The sequence below is a fragment of the Petaurus breviceps genome, unplaced genomic scaffold, assembly GCF_028583685.1.
Source record: "Petaurus breviceps papuanus isolate PSGF00001 unplaced genomic scaffold, PetGlider_PUasm1.0 186, whole genome shotgun sequence".
Taxonomy (NCBI): domain Eukaryota; kingdom Metazoa; phylum Chordata; class Mammalia; order Diprotodontia; family Petauridae; genus Petaurus; species Petaurus breviceps.
Genome location: NW_027185798.1, coordinates 3,638,624 through 3,657,910, shown reverse-complemented (window position 1 = coordinate 3,657,910; position 19,287 = coordinate 3,638,624). Strand labels below are relative to the sequence as shown.

The following is a 19,287-nucleotide window of genomic DNA, read 5'->3' as shown; positions in this document are numbered from 1 at the left end:
GGGAAGGCCCTCGCAGTAGTGGGCATCAGGAAGGGTTTCAGAGCAATCTGGAATGTTATCCCATGATAATACCTAGCCTGAGCTTTGCTGTGCATCTCACTACCTAGTGGTCTGTGGGTTTAGAAACCTAAAGCATTTCTATTTAGAAAACCTACCTTCTCCTGAGAACCCCTGGCTGTGGGGGTGGAGGAGGAGTGGTCAGTGAAGCTTAGAAAACTTAAATTATTCTGGGGGAAAATGAGGTAGAAAATCTCAAAGTAAAGCTGCTTTTTCCCTCTTCCCCCATGTAATAGTAATGTAATTTAAAGATTTCCCTGTATTGGCTTGGTTTTTGGTTTGATTGTGTTAAAACCCAGAGCTTGTTAATCCCACTTGTGGGATGGACTTGTTGCCAGAAAAGAGAGTGCTGAACTGGGAGGAGCTGGTGATGTAGATTTGGAGAGACACAAGAGAGAGGCAGAAGAACTTTTTGGAAGCAGCACCTTTGGAGGCAGAGAGAGACTGAGAGGATTGCTGAGGGCCACTTTGAATTGCCCAGGACTTTTGAGACCTGCCACCCAGAGCTCCCAAGGACTGAGGAGACATGGCTGTTTTGCTGGTACTTCGTCTGTCTGTTTTGATGTTGTTTTGCCAGATTTGTCCACTGGTGAAGGACAGTGCTGTTGTTGCAGAAGTCTGTGAACCTTTCTGTTGGTTCCGAAGCCCTGAAGAAGGATTTTCTTGTTGTATGTTTACAGAAATCCTGGAAGAGGGTTTTGCTAATGTTTTCAGGGGTCCTAGGACTGTTCTGCAGACAGAGGATGAATTAATGAAGAGACTGGCAATGTATCTTGTGGCCTTGCTAAGCTTTGTCTCCCCAGGAACAAAGATTGCTGAGAACTTGCCTGGTCAAGATGAAGAAAAGACCTCCATTTTGGGTATTAAGTGCTGTGCTTAAACTTCTTGTAACTCTGGGGTAGATTCAATTGTGATCCAGGGGTGGGGAACTTTTGACCTTTTTGTATTCTATGATTGAACAAATGAATGTACTTTACTTATGATTGGAAACTAATCTCCATTTGAGAAGAGGGGCTTTGTGATGGACTAAATGAAGGTACAGCCTAGAGGTGGAGTCGTATTTAGAACAGGGACTTTGTAATTGATTGAATGAATGTAAGGTCCTGGGGTGGGGTAGTACTTAGAGATTATCTAAGTTTTTATTTATCACACTTAGTAAATGCTGTATTTTGAATGATGTCATATTTTGATCTTCTCTGTTCTTAATTTGTCACTGAATAAAATGGAGAGCCCCTATGCTAGTATTTTGAACCTTGGGAAGTTGCCTTTGCTTGGCATTACATTACACCCCATTATCTCAGGTGGCAGAGCCCAGACAGCAGAAAAGAGGAAGCAGAGGCTGAAGTACCATGAGTATGGCAGGGAACCAGCCAGAGCCCCGGGCTCTCTGGGCACCTAACTCTGAGCCTTCCTCATTCTTCTTAATCTCCCTCCTTCAGTTGACTTCCAAACATGTGGCCATTTCTTCCCCCATCTCTGTTCTTGATAGTGGGTCAGTAGCTGCCCAAGGTTCCAGCCACCCTGACTCCAGCTTAGTTATTTTGGCTTTGTGCACATGTGGCATTTTCTCAGTCTTTGCTGGATGAGGTGGACAAGGTTCATGTTCTAATGGCTGTTCTTCTCCAGGACTTTGCCTACAGTTGGGCTCTGCTACCCCCAGCTGATCACGGAATGACCCAGAGAGCATAGGCATGGTTACTGGAGATGAAGATTCACAGGCTTTTTGTTCTACTGTGTTTTTTAGGACTCTCTTCCATTAAGCAGCTAAGTCTAAACACTGAGGTGACAAAGCCCTGATAAATATCATCAAGGAAAAAATGGGGGATTTGGCATTTTTGTTGCTAATCCTTGTGTATCACTGTTTAATTCCTCTGCTTGCTATGTAAAATCCCTCACGATATGACCCCAGACTCCCTCACCTTAGTCCCCTTAACACACTCTTCTGAGGTCAACCAAACAAGCCAGCTTGGTCCTCAGACTGGATCAATCAACAATCATTTCATAGAATCCCAGGTCCAGAGCCCATCTGGCCTACCCCATCCCCCATTTTACAGATCAGAAAACTGAGGTGAAGAGAGGGTGATATTGAACAGAAGGAAGCATGGAGCCCCAAATTCCAGAGTCAGCTGTCTTTTCCCACCATTGGACATTGACTCCCAAAGACTTCCTCTCCACAAAAGAAACTTCCTGCTCTTCAGGAGTGGACATTCCATCCCTCATGCCCTTGGTGTCTTTGTCTGGGCTGCCTGTAGTGTCCATCAGGCAAACTCTGGGCTCATATATCACATGCCACCTTTTTCCTGGGAAAGTCTCTCCTAATTTTCTGATTGTTAATGCCATCTTCCTTCTCAATTACCTTGTTTTTTCCTTGTCTTTATGGTATTCTTCCCCCACCCCTACTTAGTTGGAGTGCAACAAGCCCTTCCTTCCCTTCCCTTCTTTCTTTTTACACCCAACACCAAGCTCAGTCCTCTGTACATAGTAGTCATAGGTAAAACTAACTCGCAAATCTTGGCATCCTTAGAGAAAAAGAGAAACTAGATGGTTTGGTTACTTAGAGACAGGAATAATAGAACGTAAGGGAAGCAGGTGTTTCCAGAGTAGTAGCTGGAGAGATATGAGAGTGGTACACTGTAATGCCAAGCAAAGGCAACTTCCCAAGGTTCAAAATACCAGCATAGGTGCTCTCCATTTTATTCAGTGAAAAATTAAGAACAGAGAAAATCAAAATAACATCATTAAAAATACAGCATTCAACAAGTGTAATTCAATAATCTCCAAGTACTGCTCCACCCCTGGACATTATAATTCATTTAGTCAATCCCAAAGACTCTCTTCTAAGTACTACTCCACCCCTAGGCTGTACACTCATTTAGTCAACCACAAAGCCCCTCTTCTCAAATGGCCATTAGCTTCCAATCTTAAGTAAAGTACATTCATTTGGTCAATCACAGAGCACAAAAAAGTCAAAAGTTCCCCACCCTTGGATCACAATTGAATCTACCCCAGAGTTACAACAAGCTTAAGCACAGGATTTAATACCCAAAGAGAGGTCTTTTCTTCATCTTGACCCGAGGCAAGTTCTCAGCAATCTTTGTTCCTGGGGAGACAAAGCTTAGCAAGGCCACAAGATACATTACCAGTGTCTTCATTAATTCATTCTCGGTCTGCAGAACAATCCTAGGACCCTGAAAACATTAGCAAAACCCTCTTCCAGGATTTCTGTAAACATACAACAAGAAAATCCTTCAGGACTTCTGAACCAACAGCAAGGTTCCAGGACCTCTGCAACAACAGCATTGGCCTTCACCAGAGGGCACAATTCACTCTCTGTCTGCAGACAGTCTCAGGAGCTCTGAACCAACAGCAAGGTTCCAGGACCTCTGCAACAACAGGGCTGTCTTTCACCAGTGAACAAATCTGGCAAAACAACATCAAAACAGACAAAGTACCGGCATCACAGCCATGTCTCCTCAGTCCTTGGCAGCTCTGGGTGGCAGGTCTCAAAAGTCCTGGGCAATTCAAACTGGCCCTCAGCAATCCTCTCCATCTCTCTCTGCCTCCAACATGCTGCTTCCAAAAAGTTCTTCTGCCTCTCTCTTTGCTTGTGTCTCTCTAAATTTATGTCACTAGCTCCTCCCAGTTCAGCACTCTGTTTTCACATCAACAAGTCCATCCCACAGGTGGGATTCACAAGCTCTGGGTTTTAACACAATCAATCCAAAAACCAAGCCAATACAGGGGGATCTTTAAATTCCATTACTATTACATGCACCAGAAAGTCAAGGCTATTGAGGTGGAGAAAGCTTGAAGAGTAAAAATGACTTGGGAGCGTAAATATGGACCAATGGATGAGGACAAAGACTGTTTGGTGTGAGTGGGAGATGTGAGAAGATAGGTGGTTGGTGCTGACTTGGACATTCCAAAATTCCAAATCCTAGAGGTGGTGCTGTTCAGGTGGTGAGGCTGAAGGTGTGGTGGTAGTCGAGGCGGTTAACACCATTGTGTCACTGGATGGACAGAGAAGTCCCATCAACACAGTCTGGTTGCTACACCTCCCTGTTCCTCACTAGCCATCCTTGCCTAGTGATGTTAGATCTTAGCCTCCACCACTCTACTGAAGTTTCTTTCTCAAAGGTCACCTCTAGAATATTGAGGTCCCTGAGGATGACGGCAGGAATGAGGTAGCGAGGAGCCCACGAATGAAGCAGCCCCGATGGCTGGAGTTGGAAGCAGGAAGGCCTTGGCTCAACTTTTATCTCAGTTACTTATGTAGCTGGTCCTCTAGCATTTATTAAGCACCTACTATGTACACTATGGTAAGTGCTGAGTATACAAAGAAAGGCAAAAATTGTCCCTCCCCTCAAGGAGCTTATAGATCAACAGGGGAAACAAGTATAGGAGACTACAGACAGAATAAACTGGGGCAGTGTCAGAAGGAGGCACTAAGATTAAGGAAGCCTAGGAAAAACTTCTTGGAGAAGGCAGAACTTGAGCTGACACTTGAAGGAAGCCAAGAGATGAGAGTGTTCTCAGCACTGGGGACAGCTCCTAGTCAAGAGATGGAGGGTCTTACTCAAGAACAGCCAGGAGGGACCTTCGTGTTATTTAGCTTTGCCCACCCTTGACTTCCTCAACTGTAAAAAGGGGATAAAAGCAGCGCCTAGCTCACAGGATTGCTGTGAGAATCAAATGAGATGATGTATGTATAACACTTGGCAGACCTTGAAGTATTCTATAGATGATAGTCATCATTGTTGATGTTGCTGAAAATTAGAAAATGGCATGGAGACCAAGGGATGGCCAGAAGGTCACTGTGACAGAAAGTGGTAGTCAATAAATTAATACTAAGTGCCTGCTGTGTGCCAGACACCGTGCCAAGTGCTGGGCAGAGAGATGTTCTCAAGCCAGCAGTGCATGTCACCCAGCTGAGCCCAACTGAGAATGGAACCATGTGGCAAGTTAGCTGACCCAGCTGGAAGAAGGATAACTGTCATTGCCTGGACAACCTCACCATTCTTCCCTCCTCCCCTCTTTCTAGAATGGGCTGCACAGATTGTTAGACACTCCCTTAACTCTATGGGCTTTATCACATTGCTGTGTATACACTGAGTCTATCAACCACAGGATAAGTGGACGAGGTGGGCATCATCTCAGCTGGCCAAAGGGCATGAGCAATGATGCAGGTAGCTGATGTCAGCTGCACAATAGACTCCATGATGGCTGGGCCCCCATCTGTTTTTATGGGGCTTTCCAATGCCATGTGTCTGCCTAGAATGATCTCATGACCTAGAGGAGAGGGCTAAGATCCATTTTCTCAAATTACTTGACAATTAGGGGGGACCCAAAAGGGTGAGGACCCAGGCCTGGGCTGTTTCTAATTTGATTCAATGACTAGTCCTCGGGAGCCAAAATAAGCTTGTTCCATTTGCTTCAGTGCCCAGTTGGAAGGCCCGTCACTTAGCAGGCATTCCAGAGCTTTGAGTACCTGGTAAATGCTTCTGGGATGAGGTGGAACCAGCAACACCCAGCAATCTCACGGATGAGAAAGATCAACTGCCCCCTTGATCCAAAAACAGTGAAGTCACATTCACTTCCTTCTAAGAAGTGAGCCAGCTCGGGCCATAGAACAGAAAACTTTTGCTTGCTAAACTTGCAGAGAAAAGTAAAAGGACAATGGGCATTAAGGCCATGGGCATGGGAGTCAGGACGCCTGGGTGCTGGGGCTGGTCTGAAGACACGCCTTCTTCATTGAGGTGCCACCAGCCCAGAGGGTCCTTCTGGTCCCAGAGAAGACTCAGGTCTGATGTATTGTGCTTGTAACCCATCTTAATCATGGCTGCTGCTGAGGTGACCCATTTTTATCTGCTGACATACTTTAGAAAGACTGAGATCCTCAAGGCCCATTTGCATGGGTGGTGATCTCTGGTGTGTACTGGACTGATGGATTGCTGGTGTGACTGACAGGCAGATTACATGCTTTCTGCATGAATGCTGCTCCTTGCTTAGGCCATGTGCTCTGTGACACATCTCCCTCCCTGCTCCAAATGACCATCTTAATATCATATGTAAAGCCTCTTCCCAAGCCTCATTTTTCTTTTTTTCTTTTTTCTTTCTTTATTTTTTTAGTCATCCAATTTTTATTTCAAGGTTTCCAATAAGGGGGAACCTACAACCTTCTCAGGCAGTTGATTCTACTTTTGAATCTCTCTAATTGTCAAGAATGTTACATATTCTGTTGTTAGGTCAGTTCCAGTCATGTCTGCCTTTTCATGACCCCATTTGAGGGCTTCTTGGCCTCAATACTGGAGTGATTTGCCATTTCCTTCTCTAGCTCATTTTACAGATGAGGAAACTGAGGTGAACAGTGTTAAGTGACTTGCCCAAAGCCACACAGCTAGTCAGTGTCTGAGGCTAGATTTGAACCCAGGAAAATGAGTCTTCCTGACTCCAGGATTGACACTCTATCCACTGTTCCGCTTAGCTTCCTTGACACACTATAGCTATGCTTAATTTTATTATTAACACAGCAGTATGAAAAAAATACACGAAAGAAAAATAGGTCAGAGAGGCACACTGGTGCAAATAGTACTTAAAAGGGGGCTTCTACCAGTAATTTGGTGGATATCTAAGCTCCCAGTTCCAATTAGCTCACTGGTCTTATACAAGCCCCTTAGGGTATGACCAAGTCCCTCAACCAGTCAAAGCAGACTTTCTGTGCTGCATTACTTCAGTGCATCCAATGGCTTTTCAAAACACCTTGATTCAACAGGGTTGAATTAAAAAGTGTTCTCAACAGGTTAAGGTAGAGTTGTAGCAACTGTAAAGGAGTCCATCTTGTCAGTTTAAGGATGATGGGGTAGCTGTCTAGCCTGATGTCCAGCCTTACACATAAAAAATGAGGCCTATTCTTTCCAAAGATATTTGTCACCATCATGTAAGAAGATTGATGCAAAGTACAAATCAAAGTGATTTTGACTCCCTATAAAGAATGGAACACTCCAGAGGCACCTGTTCAAAGAGGGCTGCGCTGATCGGACTGAGCCCCTGAACACTTGCACACATTCCTCAGTGAGATTCATAATCGCACATTTTATTGTTTTTCTTTCTTTTTAATTAATTAATTAATTTTTAGTTTTAAGCATTTGCTTCCACAAGATTTTGAGTTCCAAATGTTCTCCCCGTCCCTCTCCTCCCTGTGCATTCTGATTACCCCTTCCCCCAATCTGCCCTTCCTTTTATTTTTTTTCAAATGCTTTATTAATTTCTGATTTACATCATTCATTTCCACCAGATTTTGAGTTACAAATGTTCTCCCCATTTTTCCCCTACCCACCACCCCAAAATAGCAGTCCCACAGGATATCCCCTCCTCCAGTCTGCTCTCTCCCATATTTTCTCCCATACTCCTTTCGACTTTTCCAGTAGGGCATGGTGGATCTCTATGCCCCAGTGCCTGTATATCTTATTTCCCAATTACATGTAAAATAGTATTAATAATATATATATATTTGAATATTTGATTTTAAAACTTTGAATTCCAGATTCATTCCCTTCCTCCCTTGTCACCCACCCTTACTGGGAAGATAAGCAGTTCAGTATAGGTTGTACATGTGTAGCTAATGTAAAACATTACCATAGTAGATATATTGTAAAAGACTGACTATATTTCCCTCCCTCCTATCCCATCTCCCACTTGTTCTATTCTCTGCTTTGATCCTGTCCCTTTTCAAAAGTGGGTGCTTCCAACTTCCCTCCCCCCCAGCCTGCCCTCCCTTCCATCATCCCCCCTCTCATCCCCTCCCCCCCTACTCTCCTGGAGGGTGAGATACCCTATTTAGTGTGTATTTCATTCCCTCCTCAAGCCAAATTCAGTGGGAATAAGGTTGACCCATTCCCTTTTGCCTTCCTATTCTTCCCCTCCATTGTAACCATTTTCCCTTGCCTCCTCTATATGAGATAGTTTACCCCATTCTGTCTCTCCCCATCTCCTCTCATTCTATTCCTCTCTCACCTCTTAATTTCACCTTTTAAGTATCATCCCTTCCTATTTAAATTGGTCCTGTGCCCTCTATCTATGTATACCTGTAAACATATATACACACATTCACATATATATTCATATGCCCATATACCCACATATATATATATATATATATTTCTATTCCCTTCGACTACTGAGAAAAGTTTCATAAGTTACAATTATAGTTTTTCCATCTAGGAATGTAAATAGTTCAACTTTGATAAGTTCCTTATCATTTCTTTTCCCTGTTTACCTTCTCATGCTTCTCTTGCTCCTTGTACCTGAATGTCAAATTTTCTATTCAACTCTGGTTTTTTCAGCAAGAATGCTTGAAAGTCCTCTATTCCACTGGATGACCATATTTTCCCCTGAAACACGATACTCAGTTTTGCTGGGTAGGTGACTCTTGGTTATTAAAACCCAGCTCCTTTGGCCTCCGGAATATGATATTCCAAGCCCTTCAATCCCTCAGTGTAGAAGCTGCCAGATCCTGGGTTATCCTGATTGTGTTTCCACAATATTCAAATTGTTTCTTCCTGGCTGCTTTTAATATTCTCTCCTTAATCTGGGAATTCTGGAAGCTGGCTATAATATTCCTAGGAGTTTTCTTTTAGGGATCTTTTTCAGCAGGTGATCAGTGGATTCTTTCAACCTCTATTTTGCCCTCTGGTTCTAAAACATCAGGGCAGTTTTCCTTGAGAACTTCCTGGAGGATGATTTCTAAGTTCTTCCTTTGATCATGGCTTTCAAGTAGTCCAATAACTTTAAAATTATCTCTCCTGGATCTATTTTCCAGGTCAGTGGTTTTTCCCATAAGATATTTCACATTGCCTTTTATTCTTTCATTTGTTTGGATCTATTTAACAGCATCTTGATTTCTCATAAAGTCATTAGCTTCCATTTGCTCCAATCTAATTCTGAAGCAATGATTCACCTCATTGAGCTTTTGAGATTCTTTTTCCATCTGGCGAATTTGGCTTTTTAAGGCATTCTTCTCCTCATTGCTTTTTTGAGCCTCTTTTGCCATTTGAGTTAGTCTATTTTTTAAGGTGTTATTTTCCTCAGTCAGGCTGTTGACTCTCATTTCATAATTTTCTTGCATTGTTCTCATTTCTCTTCCCAATTTTTCCTCCACTTCTCTTATCTGTTTCTTGAGGTCCTCTACGGCCTGTAACCAGCTCTTTTTTTCCTTTGAAGCTTTTGGTGCAGGAGTTCTGACTTCACTGTCTTCCTCCTGTTCCATGCTTTGCTCCTTTTTTGTCCCCAAAATAGGAGTCTAATGTTGGAATCTTCTGTCTGCTTTGTTTCCTTTGCCTGCTCATTTTGCCACTCAATTACTTGACTTTTGGGCTTTTTGCCACAGTAGGACTCTGCCACCAGACAGGGGAGCTTTCATCCCAAACTCTGGGACCTCCCAAAGGTATTAGTTGGGTGCCCTCTCTGAAGCCTCCACACATTCTGGCAAGCTGGACACACACCCCAGGACCTCCACCCTAGACTGCAATCCAGATCCAAGCAGGTTAAAGCAAGAGCGACTACCCCTCAGACTGGTGCTTGGTCCCCCTACACTCTGCAGGCCAGGAGCTGAAGCTGCCACATGGCGCTGGCTGGCTGTGCCGGCATCTCAGCAGCTTCTCACTCTGGGGGGCAAAAGCCATGCCCTCCCACTTACTGGGTCCCAAAGTCCAGACTGCACTGACCTCTCACTTTGTCCTTTGCATCTATGTGTTGATAAATCTGGAACCAACCACAGCTACTGCTGCTCTGGAGTCCCTCCAGCTGGTGACTAGTCAGGCCCACCCTGGGGCTAAAGCCTCATGTGGGGCTGGGCTCAGCTCCCAGAGCACTGTGCTGGCTGATTCCTGCTGGCCTGCCGGGCTGTCCTCAGTGGGAGGTTAGCTTCTCTGTGTCATTTTGTGGGTTCTGCAGCTGCAAAGTTTGTTTAGAGTCCCCTTTTTACATGGATTGGGGAAGGTGGAAGTTGGAGCAGCAGGAAGGTCCTGCTTCTACTCCGCCATCTTGACTCCACCCCCCAAGCCTCATTTTTCAAAATGGAATGCCATTGAAGGCAGTTTTCTCTATGATTACTGACAAGAGACACACAGGCAACTAAGAATTGGAATTATTTGGGAATGTAGTTATTCCAAACTCACAAGTGGGACATTGATTTGTTCGAACAAACTGCCCACCTGTGCTTACCATGGGCTTGGTAAGTGCAAGGGAGATGCTTTTACAAGATGAAAAGCTGAATAAGGTGACAGATGCCTGCCCTCAGAGAATTTAAAGTTTAGAAGGAGAATTTGTAAATAAGAATAATTCAAGATATGTACAGAAGAGAATTGCCAATGAGGTTCTCTTCCAGTCCCAAGATGGGAACGATCATGGGGCATCACTAAAGGAAGAGTAGGCATCAGGGCTAGCTCTGGAATGACAAGCAGGCTTTCTCCAGGTAGAGATGGCTGGAGGGAGGGCATTTCAGACAGAGGGAGTGATGTGAGTCAAGTCAGCCTGAACGGTGTGGAATATTTATCGCAGATAGTGAGAAGTCTAGTTTGTTTGCTTGGATTGTCTGGGTGAGAATACCAGCTTCACTGCCTTTGGGATTTATCCACTAGGACATCCAACAGGTATCTCAAATTTAACATATCCCAGATGGAACCTGTGAGTTTCCCATTGTAATAAACCTGCTCTTCCAACCTTCCCATTTCTATCCAGAATACCTCCATCATCCCGGGGACCCAAATTCATACCCTGGAAACCATTCTTGACTTTTCTTTTCATCTTACCAATCCTCTCCCTCCCAGCACACTATCCAGTGATTACTAGCTCTGGTCTCGTCCACTTCCCTATCTGTCTGGGTCATGATGGACTCTGTTGATTGTTCTCACCTTCATTCTGAGCACAAAGGTTTTTTGCACCAAATGTGTTTTTTTTTGTTATGGAGGACAGAGGAGTTGGTTTCGATTGAAGGGGCGGAAGATGGAATACTTCTCTAACATGGACAAAATTAAGCTGGAAGGGCAGATGGCAAATAATATCGAATTTGTCTCATAGTAGATTTTTACAGGCTGGAACAGAGGGTCACATTCAGAACAATGGCCTTTAATAGGAAAATAGTTTTTCATGCCACTGGGTTAAAATAAAGTTCACTCCACATGTACAGGATGGAGTGACCTGGACAACTTTATGCAAAAGGGACTCTGGGGTTTTAGTGACCTCAAGGTATAATTGGAGTCAGTGATACAACATGGCAGCCCCAAAGCTCATGTGGTCATATACATTCAGTACTTTAATGTTCTGTGATTTTTAACAGGATGGTGACTTAGCTCCTCAGTCTCTGTGCCTTAGTAGCAGGTCTCTATGAGTTGCTATTGCCAAAGAAAACTCCATCCCTTCCCTCTCCACCCCTGCCAAAATAATTATCTGCAACTTTTTTTTTTATCAGTGAAACTCTCTAAATTTGGGTCAACTGGTCCTTGGACAACAAACACCACTAGGGTTTCCTTCCAAGAAACCTTTCCATATTGGTAGGGCTTCCCCATAGCCCTGGAGAACCCCCCAATCGCCTCCATGGCATGACAAGACACAATAGCTCTTTGGCAGAGGAAAGCCACCTTAGGCTGCATTCATAGATCGGTAATGGCCAAAAAGGAAAGGGGAGAACTCTACTTTATACTAGGTTTGAATACTCACTTCACCTCTTCCTCGGTTTCCTCATCTGTAATCAAGGGTCAGATTAAGTGGCCTTTCTGAGCAGATTCCTTTCAGTTCTAGACCTGAGGGGTGCAACCATTCAGGAAATGTCTTGGCTAGCAGAGGCTTGTCCAGGTTAGCTGACCAAGACACCTGGGGAGTATAAACCATGAGGAGAAGGAACTAGAGGGAAGTGGAGCAAGGTGGATTTGTGTTCAGTTGAAGGACGGAGGTCCAGAGGGAGTGGGTAGCCTGTGATGAGTGAGCGCTCACCTATCCAGATAAGGTCTTCTATGCAGTTGTTATTTTCCTGTTGCCTCCCTACTGGGACATGGGCTCCCAGAGGGCAGGGACCTTGCTGTTGTCTCTATGTGGGTCCCCAGCACTGAGGATGGAGCCTGGCCCAAAGTAAGCACTTCAGAAATACTGTCCAGCTCACTGAACAATGGCTGTTGCCAAGGGAGGCCATTGGGACTGCACAGGTCACTAGCACTGTGAATTGTGGGAAACTCTCCTCATGATCATATGCCCCTTTGGAGTCTCCCACTGACTGCCTGCCCACAACTCAGCCCTGTGAGCCTGCCCAGGCTGGGAGGCTCCCGGACTTGTGTGACTGTGCATTTCCCATCATCATATGCCCAGGTCTCCCAGTTCTGCTCCTTCCTGCAAAGAGTAATGAGTTGTGCTGTGCACAGCCCAAAACCTTCCAATCCCAGTGATTTGTGTAGTGCCGAGTACACAGAAAGAACTTAATAAATGCTTGCTGAGGCACTGATTTGGCTCTGCATTTGCCTCACTATCAGTCACTGAGTAAATAGAACAGCTTCTGGTCCCTCCCTCCCTCTGAGAAAATGCCGTGAGGATCAAAGGGCACAGAGAGGCCAGTCCACCTGGCTCAGGAAAGCTGGCCATTAAATTTTCAGTGTCCTCTTCATACTTCACCTCATAAATCAGCAGACCCTTCATATCAGCACTTGATGCAGTCTTGTGTTGATTTTCTAAAGTTAAGAAAGTGATGGAGAAAATATGAATTATTTAAGATTTAACTTGAAAGTATGTTAAATGAATCCCGCCCCCCAGCTGGTTGTTAAACAACTACCCTGCTCTGGTCCATCCCTAGAGCAAAAATCCACACTCTAGTGTGGCAGCACAATGCCCTGTGGTCTTGGGGCTGCTGTTCTCAGACTCCAGCTCCCTCAGGGGCAAGGAAGTGTTGGCTGGGCCTGGGGCTGAGCAGGAGGCATTTGGGCAGCTTGAACCTTTTAGAGAGGGGGAGGGGAGAAGGGAGCCCTTTTTTGTTTGGAATGTTTGGAATGGGCTGTCTAGACACCTGATTTAGGCCAAGTCTTCAGGGGGTCTATTATTGGGGCCCTCCCCCAGGGACTTGTTTATTTGCAGGCAAAAGCTTTTCCTGCTCTGGGGCCCTAAGGGAAACACCCACCTGGCCATTCACCATGCATACCCCTTAACTAACTGGTGTACAAGGCTGGGAGATGGGGGGCCATGCTTCCCTGAGAGAGGGAGGGGAAGGGAGCTGTGGGGGCTTTCTGTTGACTGTCTGGGAACTACCCCTCGCACACATCTCCCTTCAGCAGGAAACTCCCCAGACTCAGTGTCTTAGAGACTAAAACTTCCCCTGGTTGTTTTTTTAATCACTTTGCTGATCTAGCAACTTTCTTCTGCTCAGAAGACATTCCAAGGGTCTTAGTCAGCTGAGGAGGAGTGACCTGAATTTTGTAGTGATGAGGAGAGGATGAGATAAAGCCTGGGTGGTTTTCTTTACAGTTTTCCAGCTGGAGTAAAGAAAGGGAAGGAGAATGGGATTTGGGATTGGGAACCTTTGTACAGAATTATACCCATCTAACTTCCCTGTGCCTCAGTTTCCTCCTCTGTAAAAAGGGGTGGGGTGGGATGGACTAGATGACCTCTGAGGGCCCTTCCAGTTCTGCATGTTCATTGAGGACCAAGAGGGAGAGGGGAGGGAACCTTCTGGAGAAGGGCCCAGCAGCTATGGGAAGGGCATCCCACCCTGGGCAGATCATGGCTGTCAGTGGTGGGCCTCACGTGGGGTTGAGGGGTGGAGGCATTCTGTATTTCCTGTGGTGTGGAGGTGTTGATGGTGCTGGAATGTCCAAGTCAGTAATGCCACAAAGTGCAGAAAATGTCCCAGCAGCCCCTCCTGCTCCATGGCTTGGTGTGGTTAGGGGTAGGTAGATGGGAGTTGTGGTTCCAACCTGGCCATTGCTCGGGCAGCCAAGTGTTGAGAGAGACAGAGGATGCACTTGTGAGGGTGTGAGGAGGGGAGAGGATGCTAAGGGCAAGGATTATTCATGCCCAAAAGAGAGACCAGAAGTCATTAAAGATGACCTGCCAGGAGAGTAAGGCCCGCTGGGGGATCCCTGACCCAGGGCCAGGGGGGGAGCAGGCTGATTTTTCTGGGATCCCACCTTCCTTGCGCTTTGTTGATTTAGCACCCAGCCTGTTGTCTTCCACAAGGCTGGTCTCCCATTGACATCCAATTCTGCAAAACCCTCTGAAAAGCAGAGATAGGCTTTTTCAAGGACCCTCCTGTGTCCATAATGTCACGGGGGCAGATGGTCACCAGCATTGTTCACCACAGTCCCAGAGAAAATGCCTAGTCCAAGTAGCATCAGAACTCCAGGGGACTGTAGAGGAGGCCCCAAAGGATGGGGCGGTCCCTTGTCCTGGAGCTCCTGGAGGTGTCTGAGGTGCTGAGGCCTTCCCTGGTGAAAGGTGTCACCTCCTTCTGGGCAGAGCTGGAGCTGCCTTTTCTTTTTTATTAGCCCAGGTACTAACTAGACTTGGCTATTCCTCTGCGGCCAAAGGAGGAGGCCGGCTGACAGTGTCCTTGTCTGAGAGCCTGTCACAGAGGCCGTCTGGGATTTGGGCCACGTTGTTGTCCCACCCTTTGCTTAGCATGGTGCCTGCCACATAGTAGGAGCTTGATAACTGCATGTTGATTAATTAAAAATAAGGTGTGAAACCGGTTTTTTAAAAACCATGGGAAGTGGCATATTTCTGTTTGCTGTGATGGGATATGACCAAGTAGCTGCCTGTGTGATTCCTATGTGGGCTCTGCTTCTGTTTTGTATTAACTTGCATTTGCATAAGATAAACCTCCCCCTTCCTCTTGAGAAGCAGGGGCTCCCTGCTCTCCTCAACTAGATTCTGGGAAGGGAAAGGAGAAAAAAGAGGAAGGATAAGACAAGAGGGAGCAGCACCACTGATGCTAAACCCTCCTAAGTGAAAGGGCTGGGCCAGGCCCCAAGCCCCAGGCCCCAGGCCGCTGGCCAAGCTGGTCTCGGGTAGGCAGCTAGTGACCTCTGCTGGCCTGGGCTGTGCCTCACAGACGGATCCCAGAGCCAGCTGTGTCCTCGGGGGGGTGGGGGCTGCCCTCCTGTTCTTAGCTCTGTATTCTGGCATCTTCCAGTGATTCAGAATCATGGTGACTTTATTGGACAGGCAATTTTAACTTCAAAGAGGAGGGCAAATCATTACAATCCTATCAGCCCAAGGTGAGCCCAGCTTTCTGACTACCTTCCTGAGTAGGGTGAGGCAGGGTTTTTCCTGCTACAAACAGAGTGACCTGACTCCCCTGGGCTGGCACAGGGCACACGTTCTCTCCTTCACGCTAGACCAGGGATCCTGCCTGCTCTCCAAATTCCAGGAGCCTTTGCTGCATCCTCCTGTGAAGGGTCCCCTGGAATCCTTGTTTTCCTCCCTGTTAGCAGAGGCTCTTATGGGACCCAACGTCCTACTGGAAAAAAGAAATTAGACTTAGCCAGACAGGCACCTAGCTGGGCAGAGGGCTCAAAGAAAGGCCCAGACTTGCACACTCTCCAGCCAGAGACACCGCCCCCCACCCTCCTTCACTCTGAAAGAGCAACCTGCTAATCCTTGGGAGTGATTAGACCCAAGCAAAGTTCTCTCTGCTGTGTGAGAACCTGTTGTTTCATGAGCCAAATGGCTGTGATTGTGTGTCACTGTTACGAATAGAGCATTCCTACTTTGCATAACATACAGCCCATTTCAGAATCCTGGACGATGGAGCATGAGAATGTTCTCCATGAAAACCGCAGGGTCTTGGGTGGCCTTAGTCTCCTGAGACCAGAGGAGCACAGGCTAAAGGACCCGAGAACACCTCTGGCCCAGGAGCCAGAACACTTGCCCAGTGTCACACAAGGAGTGAGAAGCAGGGGCAGGATCTGAACCCAGGATCTCTGGCCCTTTCCATGACGACCATTGTGTTTTTGGATTGGATCCCTTGCCTGACCAGTTTTCTCTCAATGTCTCCTGTAGATTCTTCTTCTGGAAGCAGCTGGGCGTGTGGTGACGTCAGAAAATGACATTACCAAGACAACTCCAACCTGGAATAAAGATTTCTTACCAGATGCCATCCCACTGTCGAATCCTGGGACTATGAGGAGGAAGCCTTCAGGGCCAGTAGGTGAGTGGATCTTCAGGGTCTTGGAGGACAGGGAGAGTTAGCCCTAAAAACTCAAAGGCTCTAGCACCCGAGGGACCCTTAGTGGTTCCTGGTTTCCCTCCAACCTCCTGAGCATGTGGCCTTCCAGTGGAAGTCTCTGGGCCCCCGTGCAGACGATCCTGATCCAGTGCTAGGCCCTGAGAGGGATGCAGGGCATGGGGGTGGATCAAACTTGGACTCAGGGACATGCGTTCCAATCATGGCTGCCCCCTCCCAGGGTTGTTGGGAGGGTCAGATGAGAAAATGATTGTAAACTGCTTTACGCAGTGCCCGGCACATGGGTCAGCTATTAAAGAAGGCTAGCTATTCCAATGTTGTTGTGAGGAAAGGCCTCTGGCCCTCACCATGCTCCAGACACTGGCCCCTGCCCTGAAGCAGCTCAGGTTTGTTCAGCTCATCACAGGCTTCCCCAAGGTTCTGCCAGCACCTCATTTATTCTAAACAAAATCTAGCAGAACAGAAAAGTCGGGGGGAAACCAGTTTCAATCCCATGCTGTTACTGTAAGAATTCACCTAGTCCCTTTCTGGCCATCTTAATCTCAACAGGCCCAAGGACCTGGCTTCAGTCCCACCTCTGTCACCTTCCCAAGGCTCAGTCTCCTTCTCTGTGAGATGAAGGCATTGGACTGAATGCCTTGATGCCCTTCCAGCCTTAAGTCCCTGATTCTGTGATCTTGTCACTTGCAATCTCCATGATTTCACTGGGAAATCAAAGAAGAAATCTTCTGCAGGTGTCCTCATTGCTGGCCTTTTTCTTTCTGCAGGATTTGTGGGACAGATGGGACCTCCAGGACCTGTGGGCCCCTCGGGGCTCCCAGGGCCACCTGGATCAAAAGGCGAAAGGGGCCAGATGGGGGATATGGGCCCAAGGGGACCCCCTGGTAAGTTCCTGAAGGGTAGATTTCCTTTCCTGCCCATTGCATGCTGGACTTCCATCTGTCATGGGAGGTGGGAATTAGGCTTCATCTAGCATCCAATGGCCAAAAGAATCCCCAGCCTCAGCCTGAGTGTTGGGTGCAGATTCACCCTGAGATGTGGCATCGGAGTTGGCTGAATCCTGCCACCAACAGCCCAGGCGCCCCTGCCTTTTAACAGCACTTCACTCTGCCCCTCATTTCCTGCCAGCCTGGTCAGCTTCCTTCCTTCTCTGTTACCTCAGTTTACCTGTCTGAATGAGGCAGCAGGTGGAGAAAGGCCTGAGCCTGTGCCAGCTCTGCCAATGGTGCCCTCCATTCCCTGGCTGATCCCAAACTTTCTCCAGGAAGAGGCCGTGATGTGCCTCTACCCCAAGGGGGCCATCTCCCTCTTGACGGCTTGGGACTCCCAAAGGGGTGTCACCCGTCTGCTGCCGTCTCCCCAAGCTGCTCCTGAGGCCAGTGCCAGGGATCCTCTGACTGGGGAGACTTCTAATAGGGCTGGTAGTCAGGAAACTTCCCAGATCTAAGGAGAGCCATTTTCCACCTCTGGGTCTTAGTTACCTCTTCTGGGAAGTTAGGACAGCATTCCCCACGTCCCTTCCCTCCCAGGAATGTTACAGTAGGATCAAGTGAGGGCCAAAAAAGCCTCTGCACCAATTGTGGGGTGTTTAAAAGGGTTGAGGCTAGCCCCTTCATTTTAAAAATGAGAAACTTAGGCCCAGAGAATGGAAATGGTGACTGGAGGGGTCTGGCACCTGTCTGGGGCAGGACCAGAGCTCAGAGTCCAGTCCTCCACCCTCCAAGCACAGGCTTATCCCAAATGCCCAAGGCTGTCACTTTCCCTATTCCTCACTGTCCCTTTCCTATTCAGTGTGGTCATGATTACTCCCTGAAGAAAAAACGAAAACCTGCTTGTCAGGAAGATGTTCCATTATTGTTACAAAGTGGTAACATCCAGCATCGAGAAACAGGACAAGAAGTCATCTTGTCCACGCGCCTGACACCAGGTTTCATCCTTAAACCTCGTCCTCAAACCGCTGCAGAAATCTGCAGCTCTTGGCTGCCCCCTGCTCCAGCTTTCACGCCTGCATGGACACCCGCGATTCCTGCCTTTTCTCTGAATTTTAGGGCTCCTGGGGCCTCAGGGTCCGAGAGGACTTCCTGGAGAGACTGGGCTCCCTGGGCCTCCCGGGCCCCCTGGGCCTCCCGGGCCCCCAGGCCCCCCTGGCAGCCCTGGCCTTCTACCCCGACTCCAGCAAGGGGTTTTGTATTCACTCCAGCCCACAGGACAGAAAGAAAGTAAGTGTTTGTAGTGCTCCTTTGTGCCCCTTTTCGAAGAAAGCCCCTGCGCCAAGGCACTGGGGGCGGGGGTGTTCTCTGTGCCAAAGCATTTCAGGAAAGGGAAGCCCAAGCTTCACCCCCCCCCCCTCGCCCCTGCTTCCTCTGTGTCTTCTTCTCCTTGGGTGGAAGTGTTGGGTCTGGAGCCAGTAGCAAGAGATAAAGTCAGAAGATAGAGAACAAAGGAGAAGTCACATGTTTGGGGGGCAGGCTCAGGTGGGCCTTCCACAGGCCTGGCCCTGTCAGCCTCTTCTCCAAAGCCTCCTTTGCCCTCAGTTCCTGACCCTGGTGAATGTAACCTCAGGCTGGAATGTGGTCTAACCTTGACCAACCTGGCTGTCACCGCTCAGAAGAAAGAGCTGCAGCCCTTCTCCTAAAAATGACCTTTAGGACCTACTGAAGTTCTGTGCATTGTGAGCAGCTCCTGCACCTGGCATAACCACCCTGGTCTGTGAACCATCTCAAACAAACCAGATCATAGACCTTATTTTACAAAGGAAGAGAAGGGGCCTGCCCCAGGGAGTGGGCCTCATGGGCAGGATTTGAACCCAGGTCCTCTGATTCCTATGCCTTTGCCCTGTAGCTATGTGAGGTATCCACTCTTCTGCTGTGGGGTATAAACAATATGGCTTTGGGAGGGAGGGAGGAGTCCCTGCTGGTTGTTACAGTCAGGCTCAATATGAAGGCACAGAGTGTCTGCAGAGGGCTGGGAGCTCCCCCACAGTCCCCTGACTGGACAGTCTGCAGTCTCCT

At 47.4% G+C, this 19,287-nt stretch overlaps 1 protein-coding gene across 5 annotated transcripts in view; it reads left to right on the top strand.

The window, feature by feature from the left end:
• Positions 1-19,287, top strand: part of COL26A1 (collagen type XXVI alpha 1 chain) — a 278,588-nt gene that overhangs the window by 240,825 nt on the left and 18,476 nt on the right. For all 5 annotated transcript variants that reach the window (XM_069089402.1, XM_069089404.1, XM_069089401.1 and 2 more), the window contains exons 5-7: positions 16,093-16,240; positions 17,044-17,160; positions 18,325-18,495. In XM_069089402.1, the coding sequence (XP_068945503.1) occupies positions 16,093-16,240; positions 17,044-17,160; positions 18,325-18,495 (436 nt within the window). The remainder of the gene's footprint in view (positions 1-16,092; positions 16,241-17,043; positions 17,161-18,324; positions 18,496-19,287) is intronic.